The 22,372-nt window shown below is 41.0% G+C and overlaps 1 protein-coding gene across 1 annotated transcript in view; it reads left to right on the forward strand.

The window, feature by feature from the left end:
• The window catches only part of LOC104590515 (ARM repeat superfamily protein), a 77,861-nt gene that overhangs the window by 8,835 nt on the left and 46,654 nt on the right, over positions 1 to 22,372 (forward strand). Inside the window, exons 3-4 of the mRNA XM_010249211.3 lie at positions 10,723 to 10,974; positions 15,730 to 15,821. Coding sequence (XP_010247513.1) covers positions 10,723 to 10,974; positions 15,730 to 15,821 — 344 coding nt within the window. The remainder of the gene's footprint in view (positions 1 to 10,722; positions 10,975 to 15,729; positions 15,822 to 22,372) is intronic.

Below are 22,372 nucleotides of genomic sequence, written 5' to 3' on the forward strand. Positions count from 1 at the left end.
TGATGCTGCTACGGTTCGAAGTGTCTGGGGGGAGAGTCAGGTCAGATGGAAGGCCTTGACTGCGTTTGGGAGTGCTGGTGGTATTGTGAGAGCTTTTGGGACCCTACTTTCTGTTCTCTGGTTTCCATCAGAATTGGTAACTTCTCAATCTCTCTAAGGCTGAAATTACAAGATGGTCCTGTTGACTCAAATCTTCAGGCGGCTTTTTGGGAGGAATTAGCACACTTGAGAGACCCTCAGAATTATCCTTGGGTAATCGGGGGTGATTTTAATGCAACTATTTCGGTGGATGAGAAGAATACAAGGGATAGAAGAACTGGCTTGATTAACATGTTTGCTGGCTTCATTAATAGTATGGAGTTAATGGATGTTGCAATTCAGGGTAATAGATTCACTTGGACTAATAATCAATCAGTCCTGACTCTGGTAAGGCTGGACAGATTTTTGGTATCTTCAAACTGCAATGAATTTTTTCCTGATTTCAGGCAGCTTACCCTTCCTAGACTGGTGTCCGACCACAGTCCTATTCAGCTTGTTTGTGGTCTTCGTGAGACAGTCAAATCCCCGTTTAAATTTGAAAATGCTTGGTTTGAGGAGGAAAATCTTATCCCCTTAATCAGATCTGTGTGGAATGAGTTGCAGGTGGAGGGTTCTAGCTCTTTTGTTTTGGCATCAAAACTAAAAGACATCAAGGGTAAATTAAAAATTTGGAGTATGGAGAAGAATATGAAGATGGATACTGAAAAGAAGGCTTTGTTGAGCACCATTGTCGAGATTGACAGAGCTGAAGAGGCGGGTTCCTTGACTGAAGATCTGAGACTTAAGAGGTCAATTGCAAAACTCAGATATGATAAGATGGCAATAGAGGAAGAGATGAAGTGGAGACAAAGAGCTAAATCTATTTGGCTCAAAGAGGGGGATAAAAATACGAAGTTCTTTCATGTAGAGAACACTGATGTGGGCCCCACTGCAGTGGTCCCCACTGTGTTCGTAGGACAGCAGTGTAGTTATTTGTTTCAGTTATAGTAGTGTCAGTTTGAGTTAGTTTGTTAATTCAGTTGTTATTTATTTCAGATTTTATTTACTTTATTTATTATGTAATTACTAAGGGAAGATGTGTCCTTTCCATTGTACTAAACATAACCTATAAATATTAAGAGAGTGGCGGCGGCAGATTAGTTTTTCTGTCCCTCCTTTCAACAACTTGTATTCTCTTGTTTCTCTTCTATTCTCTCTCCTTTCTCTCACTTTTCTTCTGTTTTGCAAACCTAAAACCTATTAGGATTCAAGACTGATTACAGTCTTGATCTTCTACTTGGTATCAGAGCTATCTAGGGCTTCTCATGTGTGTCTAGTCCAGCCGACCACATGAGGACTAGCTAGGGCTGGAAGCTTTGAAGAAGGTTTCGGTGGTTGAATCTTGGAGATTACCAGAAGGGGTTCGCAGCAGTTGAAGACTTGCCGCGGCTTGCAGCGAGTTGGTAATCAGGAAGAGGCAGCGAAGGTTAGGGTTCAGGTAACCCTAGAAGACAGTAAACCGAAGTACATAAGTAAGTTTTTTTTTTTACTGAGTTTCAGAGACTGCAATCAGTCGAGATAGGTTGGACCTATCTAGAAAGAGGGGCCGAACTGTGTTCAAGTTTGTTTTTAGGGTTTGGCTTGCTGAACTGTGTTTAAGTTTGTTTCTAGGATTTGACTGTTGGGCTGAACCCCCCTTTTTAAAGGTGATTAATTTTTAGGGTTTCATATTGCCCTACGACAAGTCTCACTTGTGCGGATTGGGAGAGTGCAATTGAGCACTTACTTCAGACCTACAGTTGAAACCCTAATTTTGCTCTCGCAGCAGTGGGCCCCACAGTAGTGATTTCAGAAAATAGCATCTCAGATTGATAGGCTGCCTGGTACTGTGCATGCCGATTGATTTCAGATCAGATTTGGGTTGGTTTCAGATCGGATCAGATCAGATTTCATATCAGATCAGATTTGTGTTGGTTTCGGATCAGATTCCAGACTTGCTTGTTTGACTCTGTTTTTTGGTATAGTGGCTCTAACAGTTTGTAGCCACTGAATCTTGATCAAAGATGGAGTTTAAGGGTCAGGGAGAAAGTAGTTTTGGAAACCACAGTTATGGTAGTGTATCTGAAACCGGGTTTCAGATTACAACTATGAGATTTGATGGGTCAAATTATTTGGAGTGGGCTCAATCAGCCATGATGGCTATTGGAGGAAGGGGAAAACTGGGTTACCTCTTGGGAGATGTGAAAGAACCTTCCAAGGAGGACCCAACATACACCAAGTGGGTTCAAGAGAACTATTTGGTTATGGCATGGCTGTGTAATTCTATGCAGCCACATATCAGCCGAAATTACTTGTGGGCAAAGACAGCCAAAGGGATATGGGATGTTGTGAAAGAAACCTATTCCCAACCCCTTAATGTTGCCAGAGCTTATGAACTGAAGTTTTTGAGGTGAACAACCTTAGACAAGGAGAGAAGCCAGTTTCTGTCTACTTCTCTACCTTGAAATCCTTGTGGCATGAGATTGACCATCTAGAGACCCTTGAGTGGGAGAGTCCCAAAGATGCACAGACTCAAAGAAAGCAAGTCGAGACGAATAGGGTATTTGAGTTTCTGGCTGGTTTGAATTCAGAATATGACATTGTGCGACAACAGATATTGACAAGACATAGTGTGACCCTTTCTCAAGCATACTCCCTGGTGCATAGTGAAGAGACTAGGAGGAAAGTCATGATGCAGCCTCAGCCCTCTTTCCCAGCCTTGACAGCTATTAAACCTAAGCCAGGGGGTGACTCAGAAAGGGACCGGAAGAAGGAAGATAAACGGGATATGGTATGTGAACATTGCAAGAAACCCAAGCACACAAAAGATACTTGTTGGAAGCTACATCCTCACTTGGTCCCAGCAAAACTAAGAAATAAGAAGGGTAATGCTCATATGGCAGTGAGCACCGATTCAACATCCTCATCAGGCACATCCCTAGAGACTTTAGCTGCTGTTCGGGCTGCCCTCATACAGTTGGAAAAGGAAGTTGGGAGTTCAGCTCAGCCATCTCAGTCACCATCAGCTCTTGCCACATCTGCATTTGCACATTCAGGTACTCGAGCCTCAGCTTACCATGCGTCAGCTCCAGGTAATACTGATTACTGCTGGGTAATAGATTCAGGTGCATCTGACCATATGACTAGCTTGCCATCTTTGTTCACTTCTTATCACTTGTCCTTTGGCCGAGATAGAGTATCCATTGCTGATGGCTCTCTTGTTCCCATTTCGGGCAAGGGGGACATCAAGCTATCGGATACTATCTCTTTATCTTCTGTCTTGCATGTTCCCAAGCTTGATACTAACCTGCTTTCAGTTAGTAGTATTACCAAACACATGAACTGTTCAGTAACCATTTTCCCTGACCGATGTGTTTTTCAGGATTTGGAGACGAGGAAGGTGATTGGGACTGGCCGTGAGACGAACGGGATCTATCTGCTTGGAGAGAGTTCTCGTCGGGAGGAGTCAGTGGATAGGAAGTCTTTTGTTTCCCAGTCTGTGAGTTCGGTTATGCTTTGGCATAACCGATTAGGTCATTTGTCTTTTAAGTCTTTGAAGAGTCTGTTTCCTGCTTTATTTGAGTCTGTTGAGTTATCAAAGTTGAGGTGTGAGAGTTGTGAGTTTGCCAAACATTGTAGAACCTCTTATTCTTTAAGTAATTAAAGGAGTAATTCCTCTTTTGATATTGTGCATACTGATGTTTGGAGGCCATATCATATCTCTTCTATGGGTGGGTACAGATATTTTCTACTGTTTGTTGATGACCATACCCGGTTTTCTTGGGTCTATCTTATGCGTTCTCGGGATGAGGTTCCTGCTCTGACCCAAAACTTCCATCAGATGGTTCTCACTCAGTTTGGGACCAAAATCAAAGTTCTTAGATCTGATAATGCAAAGGAATACTTTGCTCAGCCATTGACCTCCTACCTTCTTAGCCATGGAGTTATTCACCAGAGTACTTGCCCTTATACACCACAGTAGAACGGCGTTGCCGAAAGGAAGAATAGGCATATCTTGGAGGTGGCTAGAAGCATTATGTTTACCTCCAATGTACCTATTCGCTTCTGGGGTGATGCTATCCTCACGACAGTATATTTCATTATCGAGTTCCTTCCCGGGTCCTTGATATGAGAACCCCCTTTTCCCTTCTATACCCAGACGAGGAGTTGTTCATTGTTCCCCTTAAAACCTTTGGTTGTACCTGTTTCGTTCAGCTTCTCGGGCCTCATCATTCCAAGTTTGAACCTAAGGCCTCCAAATGCATTTTCCTTGGTTATGCACAAACTCAAAAGGGTTATTGCTGCTATGATCCGGTTTCAGGGAAACGTTTTGTCTCCATGGATGTCACCTTCTTTGAGGAGACACCCTATTATCCTAGGGTTTCTCCTCAGGGGGAGGGCAGTGAGAATGGGGCTGTTTTGAGTTTCTTTCCTCAGGGGGAGAGCAGTGAAAGTGGAAGTGGGGGGCTATTTTGAGTTTCTTTCCTCAGGGGGAGAGTAATGAAAGTGGAAGTGGGGCTGTTCCTTTACCTATTCCACTGGGTAATGAAGGTTGTAGTGGTGAGGGTGGTCAGAGGGAGCCGGAGTTGAGAGTCTATCACAGGCGATGCAGGCAGGTTGATCCTAGTCTTCGGCAGTCTCGGCCAGCTCCAGTTCCTTCTGCGGCTCTAGATCCAGAGCCTACTGAGATACCTCTCACTGTTGCCACTTCCCCTCCTGTGGATGACCTTGATCTCCCTATTGCCATTCGCAACGGGAAACGACATTGCACCACTTCTACAACTCACAACATCTCACAGTTCTTATCCTATGATCGTCTGTCACCATCTTACCGGTCCTATCTCACTTCCATTGCCGATGTCCCTATTCCAAGAACAGTGCAAGAAGCCTTATCAGTTCCAGAATGGAAAGATGCAATGCAAGTCGAAATGGATGCCCTGTTGAAGAATAATACTTGGGCACTGGTTGACACACCAAAAGGAAAGAAACCGGTGGGATGCAGATGGGTGTTCACTGTGAAGCATAATGCTGATGGCTCTATTGAAAGGTACAAAGCCCGGCTGGTTGCAAAGGGGTTCACTCAGACTTATGATATAGACTACTTCTAGACCTTTGCCCCAGTAGCCAAGATGACCACCATCCGAGTTCTGTTATCCCTTGCAGCAAATCATTCTTGGCCCCTGTTTCAGATGGATGTTAAAAATGCCTTTCTGAATGGAGACTTACAAGAAGAGGTTTACATGCAGTTGCCTTCTGGATTCTATGATACAGAGACAGGTAAGAAGGTTTGCCGACTGAACAAGGCATTGTATGGTTTGAAGCAGTCACCTAGAGCCTGGTTTGATAGGTTCAGATTAGCCCTTGGAAAGTTTGGTTATGTACAGGCCCAGTCAGATCATACATTATTCATCAAGAGGGTGGAGTCCTCTCTGACACTACTAGCAGTATATGTTGATGATATTGTGGTGATAGGAAATGACAGTCATGAGATTGAGTCCCTCAAACAGCTCCATCAAGAGTTTGAGGTGAAAGATCTTGGTGCACTACGGTACTTTTTGGGTATTGAGGTTGTTAGATCCAAGCAGGGGATTTTTATCTCTCAGAGAAAATATGTTCTAGATCTGTTGGCGGAAACTGGAAAGTTGGGTGTTAAGCCGGCTGATACACCCATCGAACAAAATCACAAGATTAGTGCAGAGGGTGGGGAGCCTCTTGAAGACAAAGTTTTGTTCCAACAGTTGGTTGGAAAGCTTCTATATCTCTGCCTCACTCGGCCGGATATCAGCTATGCAGTTAGTGTTGTTAGCCAGTACATGCACTCCCCTAGAACTTCTCATCTTCTTGCAGCAAAGAGAATATTAGCATATTTGAAGAGATGCCCGGGTAGAGGTATATTGTTCAAGAACAATAACAACATGAGGGTGGAAGTCTATACAAATGCCGATTGGGCTGGAAGTGTTGATGACAGAAGGTCTACCTCTGGATATTGTGCCCTGGTGGGAGGTAACCTTGTCTCTTGGAGGAGTAAGAAGCAGAGTGTTGTTTCCCGCTCCAGTGCAGGTCAATGGCTAATGGAGTTGCTGAAATCTTATGGCTGAGGTCACTACTTAAAGAGTTGGGTATTGACTATGAAAAGCCCTTAATGCTGTATTGTGATAATCAGGCAGCTATTAATATAGCCCACAACCTAGTGCAGCATGACAGAACTAAACATATCGAAGTTGATCGACATTTTGTGCGAGAAAGGGTCACATCACAAGAAGTGTGTCTTCCGTACATCACATCTAATATGCAGCTCGTAGATATCCTCACCAAGGCTGTACCAAGGAAGAAGTTAGAGATAGACCTATCCAAGTTGGGAATGATAGATATCTACTCCCAACTTGAGGGGGAGTGTAGAGAACACTGATGTGGGCCCCACTGCAGTGGTCCCCACTGTGTTCGTAGGACAGCAGTGTAGTTATTTGTTTCAATTATAGTAGTGTCAGTTTGAGTTAGTTTGTTAATTCAGTTGTTATTTATTTAAGCTTTTATTTACTTTATTTATTATGTAAGTACTAAGGGCAGATGTATCCTTTCCATTATGTACTAAACATAACCTATAAATATTAAGAGAGTGGCGGCGGCAGATTAGTTTTTCTGTCCCTTCTTTCAACAACTTGTGTTCTCTTGTTTCTCTTCTATTCTCTCTCCTTTCTCTCACTTTTCTTCTGTTTTGCAAACCTAAAACCTATTAGGATTCAAGACTGATTATAGTCTTGATCTTTTACTTTTCATAAAATGGCAAATGCTCGTGCTAGGATCTCTTCAATCAGCAAGTTGGTGTGGGAGGACAGGAGTGGTGAATCTAGCTCTAAGGTTAAATCTGTGGCTACTTCATTTTATAAGAACCTTTATAAAGAGAGGTGGGTTCAAAGACCTTTTCCCTCCGAGCTGCCTTTCAATAAATTAAATGAAGAGCAGAAAGTCTGGATTGAGAGACCTTTTACTGAAGAGGAAATTAAGGATGCAGTAAAGAAGCTGGAAAGTGAAAAGTCACCGGGTCCGGATGGGTTTTCTAATCTATTTTATTTAAAATGTTGGGATATTGTGAAGAATGATCTGATGCTGGTGTTCCAGGCATTTCATACTAATGCCTCATTTCAAAGAAGCCTGAATGCAACTTTCATCACTCTCATTCCAAAACTTGAGGGGGCTGTCAGTATAAAGGATTTGAGGCCCATTAGTCTCTTGCACAATTTTTACAAAATCTTGGCTAAAGTCTTGGCAGAAAGGATGAAATGTGTGTTAGGCAGTGTTATTTCTTGCATTCAAAGTGCTTTTGTCCCGGGTGGACAGATGGTTGACTCGATTATCATTGCTAATGAATTGCTGGAATCCAAAAGGAGAGAGTGGACCCCAGGTGTTATGTGTAAACTTGATATTGAAAAAGCTTATGATCATGTAAGCTGGCATTGCTTGGACCTGGTGTTGGAGAAAATGAATTTTGGGCAGAATTGAAGAAACTGGATCAGAGTTTGTGTCAAGACCCCTAAGTTCTCCATTTTAATTAATGGGCAATCGACGGGGTTTTTTGGGAGCTTTAGAGGTTTGAGGCAAGGTGACCCTCTCTCTCCCTTGCTTTTCATTTGTGTCATGGAAATTCTAATTCTTTTTAGCAAGAAGGCTGTTGAGAATGGGCGTTGGGATGGCTTTGCAATTGCGCTAGGCAAGGAAAAAGTTAATTTTCTTCAATTTGCCGACGACACTTTATGTTTTGTTGATGCTTCCCCAAGTCAGCTGGAGGTGGTGCTTGGAACTTTGAGTTGGCTTGAGGTGGTGTCTGGCCTCAAGGTTAATTTGAGTAAATCTCAGATCATCCCTGTAGGTCATGTTACAAATCTAGATGATTGTGCAGAAGTAATGGTTTGTCAGACTGCCCATCTTCCGGTCAAGTACTTGGGGCTTCCTCTTGGAGCTAAATGTACTTCCTTTAAGACTTGGGTTCCAGTGATTGAGAGAATGGAGAGGAAATTGGCATCTTGGAAAGCTAAATTTCTTTATTTTGGGGGGAGAGTTACATTGATAAAGAGCACTCTCTCTAATCTTCCTACTTATTTCCTCTCCCTCTTCCCTATTCCATCCAAAGTAGCAAATAGATTGGAGCAAATACAGAGAAACTTTCTTTGGAGAGGTTGGGAGGAGGAGAAGAAGGTTCATATTGTAAACTGGGACCAAGTGTGTCTTCCAAAGGAAGTTGGTGGGTTGGGAATAAGAAAATTGAAGAAGTTCCACTCTGCCCTCCTGTGTAAATGGCTTTGGAGATTTGCAAATGAAAGAAATGCATGGTGGAGAAAGCTTATTGTGGATAAATATGGGGTGGATTGGGGTGATTGGAGATCCAAGTGTCCTATTGCATGAGGGATAAGTTCCATTTGGACAGGTATCTTGAAGATCTCTACTCTATTTGAGGAAGGAATCGGATATAAATTGGGAAATGGGGAAAGAATTAAATTTTGGAAAGATTCTTGGTGTTCTGAAGTGTGTCTGAAAGATGCCTTTCCTCTCTTGTATCAAATTTCTGTAAATCAGGATTCCTCGGTTGCTGAGACTTTCATTGCTTCTGCTAATTCTATTAGTTGGAATCTGCTTTGTAGGAGGAGCCTCTTTGATTGGGAAGTGGAAGAGTATGCGGATCTGTTGGGCTTGCTTCATAATCAGAGGGTTGACTTGAACAAGGAGGATGCTTGGAGATGGAAATGGGAAGCTGATGGCTGGTTCACTGTAAAGTCTATGTTCAGTAAGTTGATAAGTTCAGGTCATGTGAACTTTCCGGCTAGGCAAATTTGGAACTCAACTAGTCCTTCTAAAGTGAAGTTTCTGCTCTGGACAATGGCTTTAAATAACTGTCTAACCAGAGTTAATCTAATGAAACGTGGCATTCAGATTCTGGACATGTCATGTGGCTTGTGTGGTGGGTCAGCAGAAACTATTGAGCATCTTTCTTTGCATTGCCCAGTTTCAATTTATATTTGGAGGCATTTCCTTCAGGCCTTGGAAGTCAGTTGGGTAATGCCAAATTCTGTGAAGGAACTGCTGTATTGTTGGAGAATTGAGGGTCTCAGCAAGAAAGGAACCTTGGTTTGGAACACTATTCCGTCTGCGGTGATTTGGACTATCTGGATTGAAAGAAACAACAGAATTTTTCAGGGTAAAGCTAAATCTCCAGAGGAAATGGTGCAGAAAGCTGTGGGAAAATTACTGTCTCGGGTGTCGGTAATGGAGGAATTTAAAAATCAGAACATCCGATTGTTGTTTAGTTCTCAGTCTTGGATGCATTTGTAATCTGAGGTGGCTCTAGGCAGCCTCTACTGGCCTAGGCTCCTTTGTACTGTTATGTGATTTAATAAAATACCTTACCTTTTACAAAAAAGAAAAAAATGAATGGTGGTCAATCCTGAATCTCAAGATTTGAAAAAAGCTGTGTTTGGGTAAGATTTTTGGTTCATATTGAACCTTGCTTCTATGTTAGGATCCTTTTTTTTTCCAATTTGTCTGAATCTTCAAGACTATGCTACATTGTCTTTTTCCCTTTATAATGGATGCATCTTTATTTTTGATTTTATAGAATATACTTGGGATTGGCTGTGGATCAACTTCTCTTTTTTTGCAGTTATTATTATGTAAATATTGCACTTTTTTGGAAGCTTGGGTAACATTTCATATATTGAAATATTAATAATTTTTGTATCCTACCATGATACATGCATAGGTTTTCTTTGTTTGATCCAGCTACCTTTGTGTGGCCAAAAAGAGGGGGAAGAATAATGTGGAAATGCACCAGAACAGCAGTGATTTGGACCTTATGGGAGGGAAGAAATGCTAGGATCTTCCAAGAGAACCCGAGAAGCAAGCAAGAAATTATGGATTGTATCTTGACCAGAGTTACACATTTGCTACTAACTTTGGATCTCTTTAGACAGTTCTCCTTCGATGGTATTTGGAGGAACTGGTTATCAGTGGCTTCTAGTTCAGTACAGAAGACAAAAACAAGGTTTTTATGGGCACCTCTTGAAATTAAATTTTGATGGAAGTAGCCAAGTCAATCCAGGTCTGTCTGGAATTGGAGGAGTCATAAGAGATAGGGAAGGAAATCTCATGGCACTTTTTTCAGGACCGGTGGGGAATGGAGACTCTACAAGGGCTGAACTGTTTGCAGTCCTACAAGGTGTCCAGATTCTAAAAGGGATGGACTTGGAAGACCTGGTGATTAAAGGGGATTCCAAGGTGGTGGTGGGCTGGTTAAAAGACCCGGATTCAGTGATATGGTGCTATTGAAATGAAATGAAGAAATTCAAATGGTTAACACAACAGATGAGCTTAATTATACTGGGTGGGAAGGGAGGCAAGTGCTATGGCTGATTCATTAGCTAAGCAAGGGGTAACTAGGGATCAATTGTTTTGGGCTTAGTTGTAATTTTTGTGCTGTGTTTTCTTTATGAGTGAGGCTGCATCTCGTGCCTCCATTGGGGAAGCTTGTAACAGTTGCTTATTTTTTTTCTGATTTAATGAAATTTTAAAGAATCTTTTACTTATAAAAAAAAGCAAAGGAAAAATATATATGTATACTGATTTTTTTTGATCAGCAAATATATATTTATACTGATCCCTTTACCATATTTGCAGGTCTTCTAGTTTCTGAGGCTAGTACAGCATCACAGGCTGCAGGTATCTTGAAAGAGTTGATCAGCCACCTTCTCAATCAAATGACTTTATTGACCAGTGAAAATGAAACATATGAGGATAAACTAAGGGATACCACTGAATCTGTAGTCATCTCTTCTATTTGTAATGTATTTGAGAACATGCTCACTACTGCCGGGGTGGTTCCAAATAAGCATATGTTGGCTGTCATTTCAGATTTGCTACTCAAACTTGGTACGCCTTTGCATCCCTAGACATTGAAAATTTGTTGTTAAGAAGTTACTGCTGCGGGTAAAGTATATCTAAATAAAGATTGTAATGCATGTGGGTATATGACATTTTGGTAATGGGGGCTTGTGACTTTGAAGATTAGATTTTGTGCTATTTAATTTTTTTCATTAACAATTTTGTGCTATTTAGTCTCCATTTAGGAAGAGTGCAAATACCTTGGAAGCAGCCTCTCTTTATGTTTAGGGGTAAGGCTGTGTACATCTGTCCCTCCCCAGAGCCCACATAGGCAGGAGTCTCATGTACTGGGCTGCCCTTGGGAAGAGTGCAAATACAAATACGCTGGTTCATGAAAATGCAAAGATGGTTTAGTTTTGTATTGATAAATTTGGCCTTTTTATTGTTCAGTAAAAGGAGATAAATTGGTGTTCTTACCAAATGGTTTTGGTTGTGATGGGTACAAACATGAATTCTAAGACTGGAATCTACGTTTTTTGAATGCAAACATGTCTTGGAATTTGTGATGAGTGATGACTGTCATTTTCACTACACATGTATTCTTACCAAATGCCTGCAAAACTGAACCAGAGCATATATGTCTCGAACCAGTGTTTACACTTTTTTTTTGATAAATGAAGAATTTATTAGAGAAAGAAATCAGGAGCAACTTTTACAGAAGACACTTGGAGAGGCACAAGCTGCGACCTCTCCAACCCTTCAAACACTAAAAAAGATTATGGCTGAGCCCAATACCCCTTCAAACACCGGTGTTTACACTCTTCGTAACGGAGCCTTAATATCTTATGAATTTATTGATTGAGTGTTTCAGTGTGACATAGTTTTCTAGATTAATGTTTTTGTTCAGTGAAGTTTACCTAGTTTCTATTATTGATTTGCTACTACCTGTTACCTAGGGGCCATTGCTTAGTATAATGGTGAAATCGTAGGCTGACTAGCATGAGAACATGAGTTTTGAGTGAGAGTAGCCACCATAGTTTTAAAGGCGACGCCTAGGCGACAAGGCGCCCTTGGAGGCTCGCCTCGCCAAATTGCCAAGCAGTTTTCTATAGCGTGTTATAAAAAACTTCTATTTTCTTGATTTTTTGAGGTTATAATTATAAAATAGACATTTTTAAGCTAAAATATTCATTTTGTGTGTTTATATACTAATTACTTTTTATTATTTTCTTATTTGTTAGGGGTTAATCAGCACAAACATTTCTAAATGCTGTATTGAACCCTCAAAGACTTGAAAACCTGAACCAGTAAGGAAGAACATAAAATGTTGTCCAATCAACACATTTTCTTATTTTTCTTTACTAATTTTGTGTTTATATACTAAATTCTTTTTCTTCCACCTTTTCTTTTCTTCTTTTCCTATAACAGAAACAGGGGTTCAGCCCCTATATTTTTTGAATTTTCTTTTCTTTCTTCTTTTTCTTCTCATGAATATGTTGAGTTTCTATACTTTAACATGAAGTTTGTACTTTTCTTATGAAAATTATTGATATTTATTAAGGAAATATGATTGAACCTAGGGAACTACCCTAGGAGGCCACATTATCGCATAGGTTAGGGGTTGAGCTACTTTGTGCTAAAAACGCTTAAGGTTAGTTCCATTTCCAATCTACCCCTCCTAAGACCCCAGATAACTGGGTCCTTTATTTTTTGATTAGTAACCTTCAATTTTGTTAATTATAAAACAATAAAATGTATGTTCACTCTTCTACCTTCTCTCTCCTTTCTTTCACTTACATTTGTGTCCAAAGCATTTTTTTTGACCGATAATTTGTGTCCAAAACATTTGATCTCTTGATTCTCTTCCTGCCTTTTTTTGATCAACAGAAAATTAGTTTTATTATATTAAATAGAAAAAATGTGCTTAGTACAACATGAATACTGAAATGTTAATCCCTTTCTTCAGATCCAACACCCAAGTTACATAGAAGCCCAGAACAAATGTTGTCTTGTAACTCCTTGTTTAGCAAGGGAGTCAGCAAACTTATTTTCAGTCCTTCTGATCCACTTAAAATTCTGCCCCTATGTTCTTTGCAACCTGTTCCACTTCTCTTATCACATGTCTAAGAGTCCAAGGGATATGCCTATTTGTGTTTACCCAAGAGACAACTACTTTTGAGTCCTCTTCAACCTCAATCAATTTGAATCCCAACTGCTTAGCTAATTTGAGCCCTTGTAGTAAGGCCAACAGTTCAGATTTCAAGGAGTTTCCCTTGCCAATCAGTCCTGAATATAAGGCCAATATCATTCTCTCTGAATTTCTGATTACCTGTCCTGTTCCTGCCATTCCTGGATTTCCAAGGGAGCTCCCATCAAAATTTAGCTTGACTTTGTTACCTTCTGGAGGCTTCAACTCCATTAGCATTCTATCTTTAACTCTTGATGAGTGTTCTACCTCAGTCCAGGCCCTTAAAATATCAGTGATAGAAAAATTTTGGAAGCAATCCAATGTCTTTATCCACAAAGCTACCTTTAGTTTTATGCTGTCTATCATTTCCTCCAAAGATCTTTTTTCAGAGATCTGTTCCCACCCCTTGCCTTGTTAGACCATTTGCCATGCTATTGGCAGCTCTCTATACCCATCTAATTCTCATGTCAATGTCCCTAGTCATCCACCTGATTCCATTTCAAGGCGCCACGGCACGGCTAGGTGACAGGGGGGGGTGCCTTGTTGCATAGTTGCCTAGGTGATGACTTTCTTAAATAAAAATCATGAATCCCCTAGGGTAACTCCCTAGGTTCAACAGCAACTGGCAACCATCTTTCATTTGTAGTTCTCTATAACCTTCATAAGAAAGTATAAGCTTTGTATTAAAACTTAAAAAATCAACATATCCATGAGAAGAAAAAGATGAAAGAAAAAGAAAGTTAAGAAGATCTAGGGGCTGAGCCCTATTTTTGTCCTAGGAAAAGAAGAAAAGAAAAGGTGGGGCTGTAGGGCACCTTATTGCATAGGTGTCACATTGGCAACTATGTTTAGGGATGGATTGGGCCTAAACTATTTGGCCCAGGTCTGGCCCACTTATTTTTGGGCCTGATTGGGCCCAGGTCCAAGCTGAGGCCGGACACATAACCTAGGCCCAAGCCAGAAGTTTGTGGGCTAGGTTGGGCTAGAAATGACCACCTATAAGAAAATTTGGTTGACTACAAAATGCACATGAGCTATACATCCTCATCCACTTAGTCTAGACTTGTCCAAAAATCTGTGGCAGAAGAGCTCTATAAAGATCTTCCAATTCTGGGCGAGCGATGGTCCAAGACTCCAGAGAATAGAACAGATATCCTCACAAAATCGTATTACACCTTTAGACTTGCCATTAAAATATGCACCTATTATCTCTCCTTCCAGACCATCATAAATGATTAAAATTCCAATAAAATCTTTGATTCCCTATTACCATCAAATGGCCACATGGAAAAATCTCATGTGTAGCTATAGGAAGATCATTTATGCCAATTCACTGGTTGATAACCTTGTTTGTTTTTGTTTTTTTTTAGGGGGGAGGGGGGGGGGGGGGTTGAATAGGCAACCACTCTACTAGGGTCACCATTGTCTCAGGTTATTATTCAACATATTTATACTTGGTGTAGGTACATGGATTTTGATATCGCATCACGTGCGATAAATGACCTATGGTGAGTCCACACCAGTGACCAACACATAAATAATGGCAGCACGGTGAAACATTAAAATAGCAATACTCAGTTCCAACACATCTGCCTAATAGGGGCACACTCATTGCCTTCCCCTAGGTCCTAGCACAGAAAGACTTTGTAGTGACACACTATGCATTCTAGCTTCGCCTCAGATGGTTCATGCCGTAGTAATGATTATGTAGTGCGCTATAGCATTCCGGCTTCGCATTGTAGGCCATCATGACCTCGTGATGTGAACCGTCTCCCCCCATCGCAAGCCTATTTCCCAGCCTCACACCTGTGTATTGATCCTATACCCTATATCCTATAGCTCCATCAACACTTAGACGTTTTTGGATGTAACGTCTCCAGTGCTGCATAGGGTCATGCTTCTAGAAGGGGACTAGCTGCACTCGTGCTCACATGCGGACTTTGGGAGGAAAGAGATCTTTTGCACCGGCATAACTGCATGGACACGTGGAAAAACCCCAACCTACTTACAAATCACAGATCCAACAAACTTGGGATTGCCTTTCCAAAGTGGGAAAACTTCCCTCCTTTCCCCAAGGGTATCTTTATAAATAGGGGACCTCCGAAGATCCCCACGCTGATCCATTACATGAACCTTTTGTGAGCTCTGCCCTTTGGAAAACTCTACCTTCCCTCACCCTTTTGTACTCACTCTCGTTCTCAACCTCTTGGAGAACACCACCGCCACCATCTACTGTCCTTTAGGTAGATACCCCTAGTGCCACACACTACCCTCCTACACTTAGTGTACTGTCATTGACTCGATTATTTCCCCCTCGCCTTTCAACCAGAAGGCGATAGAGGGAGAGAGTTGGTCTTTATGGGACAACTTGGAAATCTTTTCTGTTTAGATTCCAAGATTGGTTGTTGAAGGTGTTTTTGTTTTGCTCATAACCAAAGTGAAGGTTAAGAGTTGTATATATTGGTTTATATGTCTATGTGCTTGCCGGACTATCAGTATAAGTTTGAGTTTGCAAGTATATATTTTAGATGTGGTTATAATTGACACTTTGGATTTGCTGACTAGTTTGCAAATTGTTTTGTAAGTAATATCTCATACTTGTTTTTGTTTTGTAGGCAATGTCTCATACTTATTTATGAAAAGCATTGTGCTTAAAATTGCAGACATGGTGAAGCTTACTAAGGGAGACATGTCTAGCATTAACCATGTAAGTCCATGAATGGAAGTATGGAACTTCACTAAATATGTTTGAATGCTCACATGGACTTGATTAGAGGATAATTCTTCTTATGCTGGTTTATTTTTCACTTTCTCATAATACCTGCTTGCTTTATTGCTTGTTGGATAAAAGAAAAATATTTAGTACATGTGTATGGGAAATAGCACTATGCTTCTAGTCTTCATTCCCAACAATTGGATGAGTAATATATAAAGTTTGTAATACCAGCCATGGATAACATTTTCTTCTGATGGATCAGATTCAGGTGCTATGACTTTGGTTTCAACTTTCAATATTATTCTTTAGAGGATTAGTGAGAGCTACCACCTTGTTTGGACAATGAGAAGATATTTCTAGTCTTCTCCCACTTCCAGATTCTACTATAAGCTCTTGCTGACTCCAACTTTGTTCTGTAAAGGAGCTGCAGTAGTTCCATCCACTCCACTTCCCAATCATTTAGATTCCTCCTGAATTGTGGGATCCAAACCATGCTACCATCTTGGATTTGCAAGCTTTCAGCAATTCAAACAAGGCAGGGAGCTTCTCATTCAAAGGCCTATCCCCACACCAAACATCCTTCAAAAAATTGACCCTCTCCCCATTTCCTACCTTGAACTTTACACCTTTTGCAAACCAATGATAAGTCTTTTCAATACCTTTCCAAACTGAGCATCCATAGGACTGATTTGAAGTTCCTGGATCCCATCCATTTTTTTTTTTGATAAATGAGTGATCCCATCCAATTTTATTTTGATAAATAAATAGAACCTTTTATTAATTTGGAAATATTAGCACATACAAGCAGCCCTTGGAGAGGTGCAAGCTGCAAACTCTCCACTAAAGAAGAAAACAAAAACAAGTTACAATTGTGCCCAATACAAAAGTTCCCTAGCTGTCCCTTGCTTGCTAGACAGTCCGCCATAGCATTTGCTGATCTCTCCACCCATTATATTCTTAGGTCCATGTTTCTTGTCAGCAACTTAAACTCCTGAAACACCAAAATACCGACTCTGGGTTCTGCAACCAGCTTATTACAACCTTGGAGTCACCTTCAACTATTAGCTGTTCCACCCCTAATTGAGCTGCAAACTGTACACCTTGCAAGGCAGCAAACAGTTCTGCTCTAGTAGAGTCTCCCACTCCTAGAGGACCTGAGAAGATAAGTATCACATTCCCGACTTCCTTTTCAATACCCCACCTAACCTAGAGGGGCCTGGGTTTCCTAGACTGCTTCCGTCAAAATTCAACTTCAAGAACCCAGCAGGAGGTGATGACCAGCTTGTTCTTACTTTAATCTTGGAAGAGGAACAAATTGCCACTGCTGCCCAATTCCTCCAAATGTCATTAAAGGAGAATTGGTGGAGCAAGTCCAAAGATTTCAGCCAATGAATCACCCTAAACAAGACACAGTCCTTAATCTCTTGAAGGTTTCTTTCCTTCTCCAGGAAAGTTCTAACATTCCTTTCTTCCCAAATTGTCCGTTTCAATGCAGCTCTTGCACACCTCCACATGATTTTACCCCTTTTCTGTTGCCAGACAAAAGTAGAGGGATCAAAAAGCAATCTTAAATCTGTTGGCAAGTTCCAACTGCTCCCAAACAAAGAGAGGAGCCAATCCCATTACTCTGCAGTTAAGGAACAAGAAATTAGTAAATGATAACAGTCCTCACTCTGAGATCTGCAAAGGATGCACCAGTTGGGGGAAATACAGAGAAAAAGGTCTTCGCTTTTGTAGATTGTCCAAGGTATTTACTTTCGCATAGTACACTTCCCAGCAAAAAAGCCATAATCTTAGGGGGAACAGGTCTGCACCAAACTTCCTTAACAGGGAAGGCCGGGTGAGGGAAAGAACAACAAATGGATTTGAAAAAAGAAGCACAAGGATCCTTTCGATTGAGGTGTCCAAATTCTTTTGTCAGGTTCAGAGGGGTTCAAACAAACTTTCTCAAGAAGGCACAGTAAACTGACTAAGCACTCCATCTCCTCATCCCTTAAACCTCTACAAAACCCGAAATCCCAAGTAGGAGCCCAAGGGGTTTCCAATGATGAACAAAATTTGGAAACAACTTCCTTTTTGTACCACGAAATGAAGAACAAGGAGGGGAAAAGGATCTTCAGGGGGGACATCTCCAACCCAAATGTCCTCCCAAAAGAGGACAGAGTTTCCATTACACACATCATACTTGATATAACTGAGGAACTGAGGGAGATTATTGTGCACAACCTTTCTAAGGAGTTGCCGAAGTTGCTCGCCTTGATACAGCAGCATCCCATCTATTCTTTGAGCATCCATGTATACTTCCGATCACCTCATGCCACAATCACAACCACTTCCCCAATAAGGTTGTATTTTTCTGAATTAAGTTCCCTAATACCTTTTGTTTTTTTGGAAAAGGTAAAGTAATATTTATTGATAAGAAATTACACACAGGAGGCTGAGATCAGTCCCAGAACAGGCTGACTGATCAAATCAGAAAATACACTTTCCATCAAGAGCTAGAAAGAAATACATCTGACACATTACAGTTTCTAAAATCCGCAGCCACAGACACCCAAGAAATCAGCTTGCCCACTGATTTCTGAATGAACTCTTCGGGACTTAGAGTCTTGTTATTGAAAATCCTTCTATTCCTCTTGGTCCAGATGGACCAAATTATCCCAGTGTTTTAAAAGCGCAAGGCACAAGGGCCATTGTGAGGCGTGTGCCTTTTTGAGGCAAGCGCACAATTTAAAAAAAGTTAAAAATTCAAAAAAATAAAAAAATGCAAAAAACTCAAAAAAATTATAAAACATAATATTAATAAAAATGTAAACTTAAGTTTTAAAATAGATGCTTTAAAAAACCTATTATCTAAAATTAAAATACATAAATATAATATGTGAAGGAAGTATTTGCACGACTTCGTAGGATTTCTTTGGGACAGATAGAGAATCCCACACATTCTGATAGATCAACACTTGTGACATGTAGAGGAACTGGACATGGTACAAGAGGGGGAGCACATGCCTCCCGAGGAGGCCGTGGCAGTTCCATGTTTGGCCGGGGTGGTGGTCGTGACTTAGGGGGAGGCCGTGGCAAAGGAAAGAGTAACTCTGCAAGGAAGTGTACTCATTGTGGCAGGGAATGACACACGGTGAATTTCTGTTATGATCTACATGGCCCTCCCTCTAAATGGGCTAATCATGCTGTAACTGGTGAGGTTGATATCAGTGACAGTATACAGGAAGACCTAACTCCTTCCACATCTACATCTGCTTCTTGGAGGGAGATGGTGAGTGTACCGCGTGATGAGTATGAGCGGTTCCTTCAAACCACTTCACAGCATACCACTAAAGATGCTGAGACTTATAGAAAACTGGTTGAGAGAAACAGGGTGTTTGAGTTATTGACAATGCTAAATCTAGAGTACAACATTACAAAGCAAAATATTTTATCCAAGGATAGTGTCTCACTGTCTCAAGCATATGCCTTGGTAAGTAGTGAAGAAAGCAAAAGACTTGTCCAGGCCCAAGGGGCTGGTCTAAATGATCACTTTGCTAATATGGGAGTGAAACCCAAGGGGGTTGCAGGGACTCCAAGTAGCTCAGGGAAGAAAGAGATTATCTGTGAGCACTGTAAAAAGCCAAAACACACTAAAGACAAGTGTTGGAAATTGCATCCTAAGCTCATACCACTTCGGTTTAAGAAGAAGCCTGATATAAAGGTAGGGAGTGCCAATGTTGCTGTTGGTCCAGATAGTGACAGATACCAAACTGAAGAGATGACGACTAGTGAGTAGTTAGTAGCTATGAAGGCAGAATATTAGAAGTTTGGGAGGATGATCAGTCACCTAGAGGGTGTGACCTCTTGTTCCAACCCTCCAGGAAATTCAACCTCTTCTACATTTGCTCATTCATGTATACGGGCTTCTGCCAATCATACAACCATTTCAGGTAATCGTAGGATCCCTTGGATTATTGATTTTGGTGCTTCTGATCATATGACCAGCCTTTCTACTTTGTTTGTTTCATATGATATACTTTTTGGATGTGACAAAATCACCCTAGCCGATGGCTCTCTTGCCCCTATCTCCGGCAAGGGAACCATTAAGGCTACAGACTCCTTGGTTCTTTCTTCTGCTCTTCATGTACCCAGACTAAATACAAACTTGTTATCTGTAAGTAGCCTAACTAAGTCATTAAACTATTGTGTAATATTGTGCACTCTGATGTGCACTCTGATGTGTGGGGGCCTTACCACTTACCTTCTATGGGCGGCTACAAATATTTTATCTTGTTCATTGATGACTTTTCTCGATTCACTTGGATATTTTTGATGAAGTCCCGTGATGAAGTTCCCAGACTTGTGAGGCAATTCCATGAACTTGTCCTAACCCAGTTTGATACCAGAATTAAAATTTTTAGATCCGACAATGCAAAAGAATATTTTGAGAAAAACCTGACTTGTTATCTCACTGATTTAGAGGTTATTCATCAAAGCTCATGTGTTAGGACACCAGAACAGAATGGAGTTGTTGAAATAAAAAATAGACATATTGTTGAAGTTGCAAGAAGTATTCTATTTGCCTCACATGTCCCTACAAAATTTTGGGGTGATGTTGTTCTCACTGCTATCTACCTTATAAACCGTATGCCATACAGGGTTTTAGGGTTTAAGTCTCCCTTCAGTCTTCTTCATCCGGACAAGGATTTTTTTCCTATTTCTCTTCGTGTCTTTGGTTGCACTTGTTATGTACATATCCCAAGTGTCCAGAGACATAAATTTGAACCAAAAGCCCACAAATGTATCTTCCTTGTTTATTCCCCCACACAAAAGGATTATTGTTGTTTTGATCCGAAGACTGGCACTCAGTATGTCTCAATGGATGTCACCTTTGATGAGTTTTCTTCCTTTTATGGTTCTTCTCTCGAGAGACATTGTCCAAAGGGAGAGGATTTGTCACAGATGTTTGCTCTTGCTCTTCCTGTCCCAGTTGAGTCTTCTGAGTCTCTTCCTCCTTCAAATGAGTCAAGGGAAGATCAATCACTTCACTCTCATTTCAGTGTTTCTATTCCTCCTCCTTTACCTCCTCGCCCTCTTTTTAATCCCAGGTTGTACCAACGGCAGAGAACCAGAAATGAGCAGATTGTTTCCCCTCAACACATGAGCCTCATGCACTTCCAGTTACAGATGAGACAACAGGTATTGTTACAGCCCCTTTGGAGCCATCCTTCCCAGACCTTGATATCCCCATTGCTATTAGGAAAGGAAAAGGGAAGTGTACTACACATTGCATTTCCAAACACCTTTCTTATAGTTTGCTCTCTCCTTCATATTTTGCCTACCTTTCTTCTGTTGCTTCTAACCTAATTTCCAGGTCTGTGTCAGAAGCTCTTACTATTCCAGAATGGAGGGATGCTATGAGAACAAAAATTGATGCTTTGCACAAGAATGACACTTGGGAAGTGGTTAATTTGCCTGAAGGGAAGGATCCAGTAGGCTGTAAGTGGGTTTTTACTATCAAATATCATGCTGATGGCACCATTGAAAGGTATAAGGCTAGGCTGGTTGCAAAAGGCTATACACAGACATTATGAGAACAAAAATTGATGCTCTGCACAAGAATGACACTTGGGAAGTGGTTGATTTGCCTGAAGGGAAGGATCCAGTAGGCTGTAAGTGGGTTTTTACTATCAAATATCATGCTGATGGCACCATTGAAAGGTACAAGGCTAGGCTGGTTGCAAAAGGCTATACACAGACATATGGGATTGATTATTTGGAGACCTTTGCCCCTGTTGCCAAGATGACTTCTGTGAGAGTTTTGCTATCTTTGGCTGAACACTCAAGACTGGCCACTTTATCAACTAGATGTAAAGAATGCATTTCTGAATTGAGAGTTACATGAAGAGGTCTATATGTCTCTTCCTCCAGGGATGTATGGAACAGATATGAAAGGAAAGGTCTGTAGGCTAAAGAAATCTCTTTATGGACTCAAACAGTCCCCTAGAGCATGGTTTGAAAGGTTTAGAGCTGCCCTTGTTAGCTTTGGCTTTCTACAAACACAGTCTGATCATACCCTCTTTGTGAAGAGGAGAGGATCCTTGGCTGTTTACCTGATTGTGTATGTTGATGATATTGTTGTGACTGGTAATGATGTCTCAGGGATTAATGATCTCAAATCTTTATTTTATACAGAGTTTGAGATCAAAGATTTGGGGGAATTGAGATACTTTCTTGGTGTAGAAGTTGCTAGATTCAAGGATGGGATCCTTATCTCTCAGAGAGAGTATGTTCTTGATTTGCTCACTAAAACAGGGAAGATGGGTGCTAGACCAAATGCTACTCCTATCGGTATGAGCCATAAACTCTCTGCTTCAGATGGAATATTGTTAGAAGATAAGGGAGTCTTCTAGAGGCTACTTGCAAAACTTCTTTATCTATGCATGACTCGGCTAGACACTGCATATGTTGTCAGTTGCATCATTCAGTTCATGCATGCTCCCAGGGATACTCACATGGCAGTAGCAGAGCGGATTCTGTGTTATTTGAAGGGCTCC

The sequence above is a fragment of the Nelumbo nucifera genome, chromosome 7 (genome assembly GCF_055504915.1).
Source record: "Nelumbo nucifera cultivar China Antique chromosome 7, China Antique-T2T, whole genome shotgun sequence".
Classification (NCBI taxonomy): Eukaryota; Viridiplantae; Streptophyta; class Magnoliopsida; order Proteales; family Nelumbonaceae; genus Nelumbo; species Nelumbo nucifera.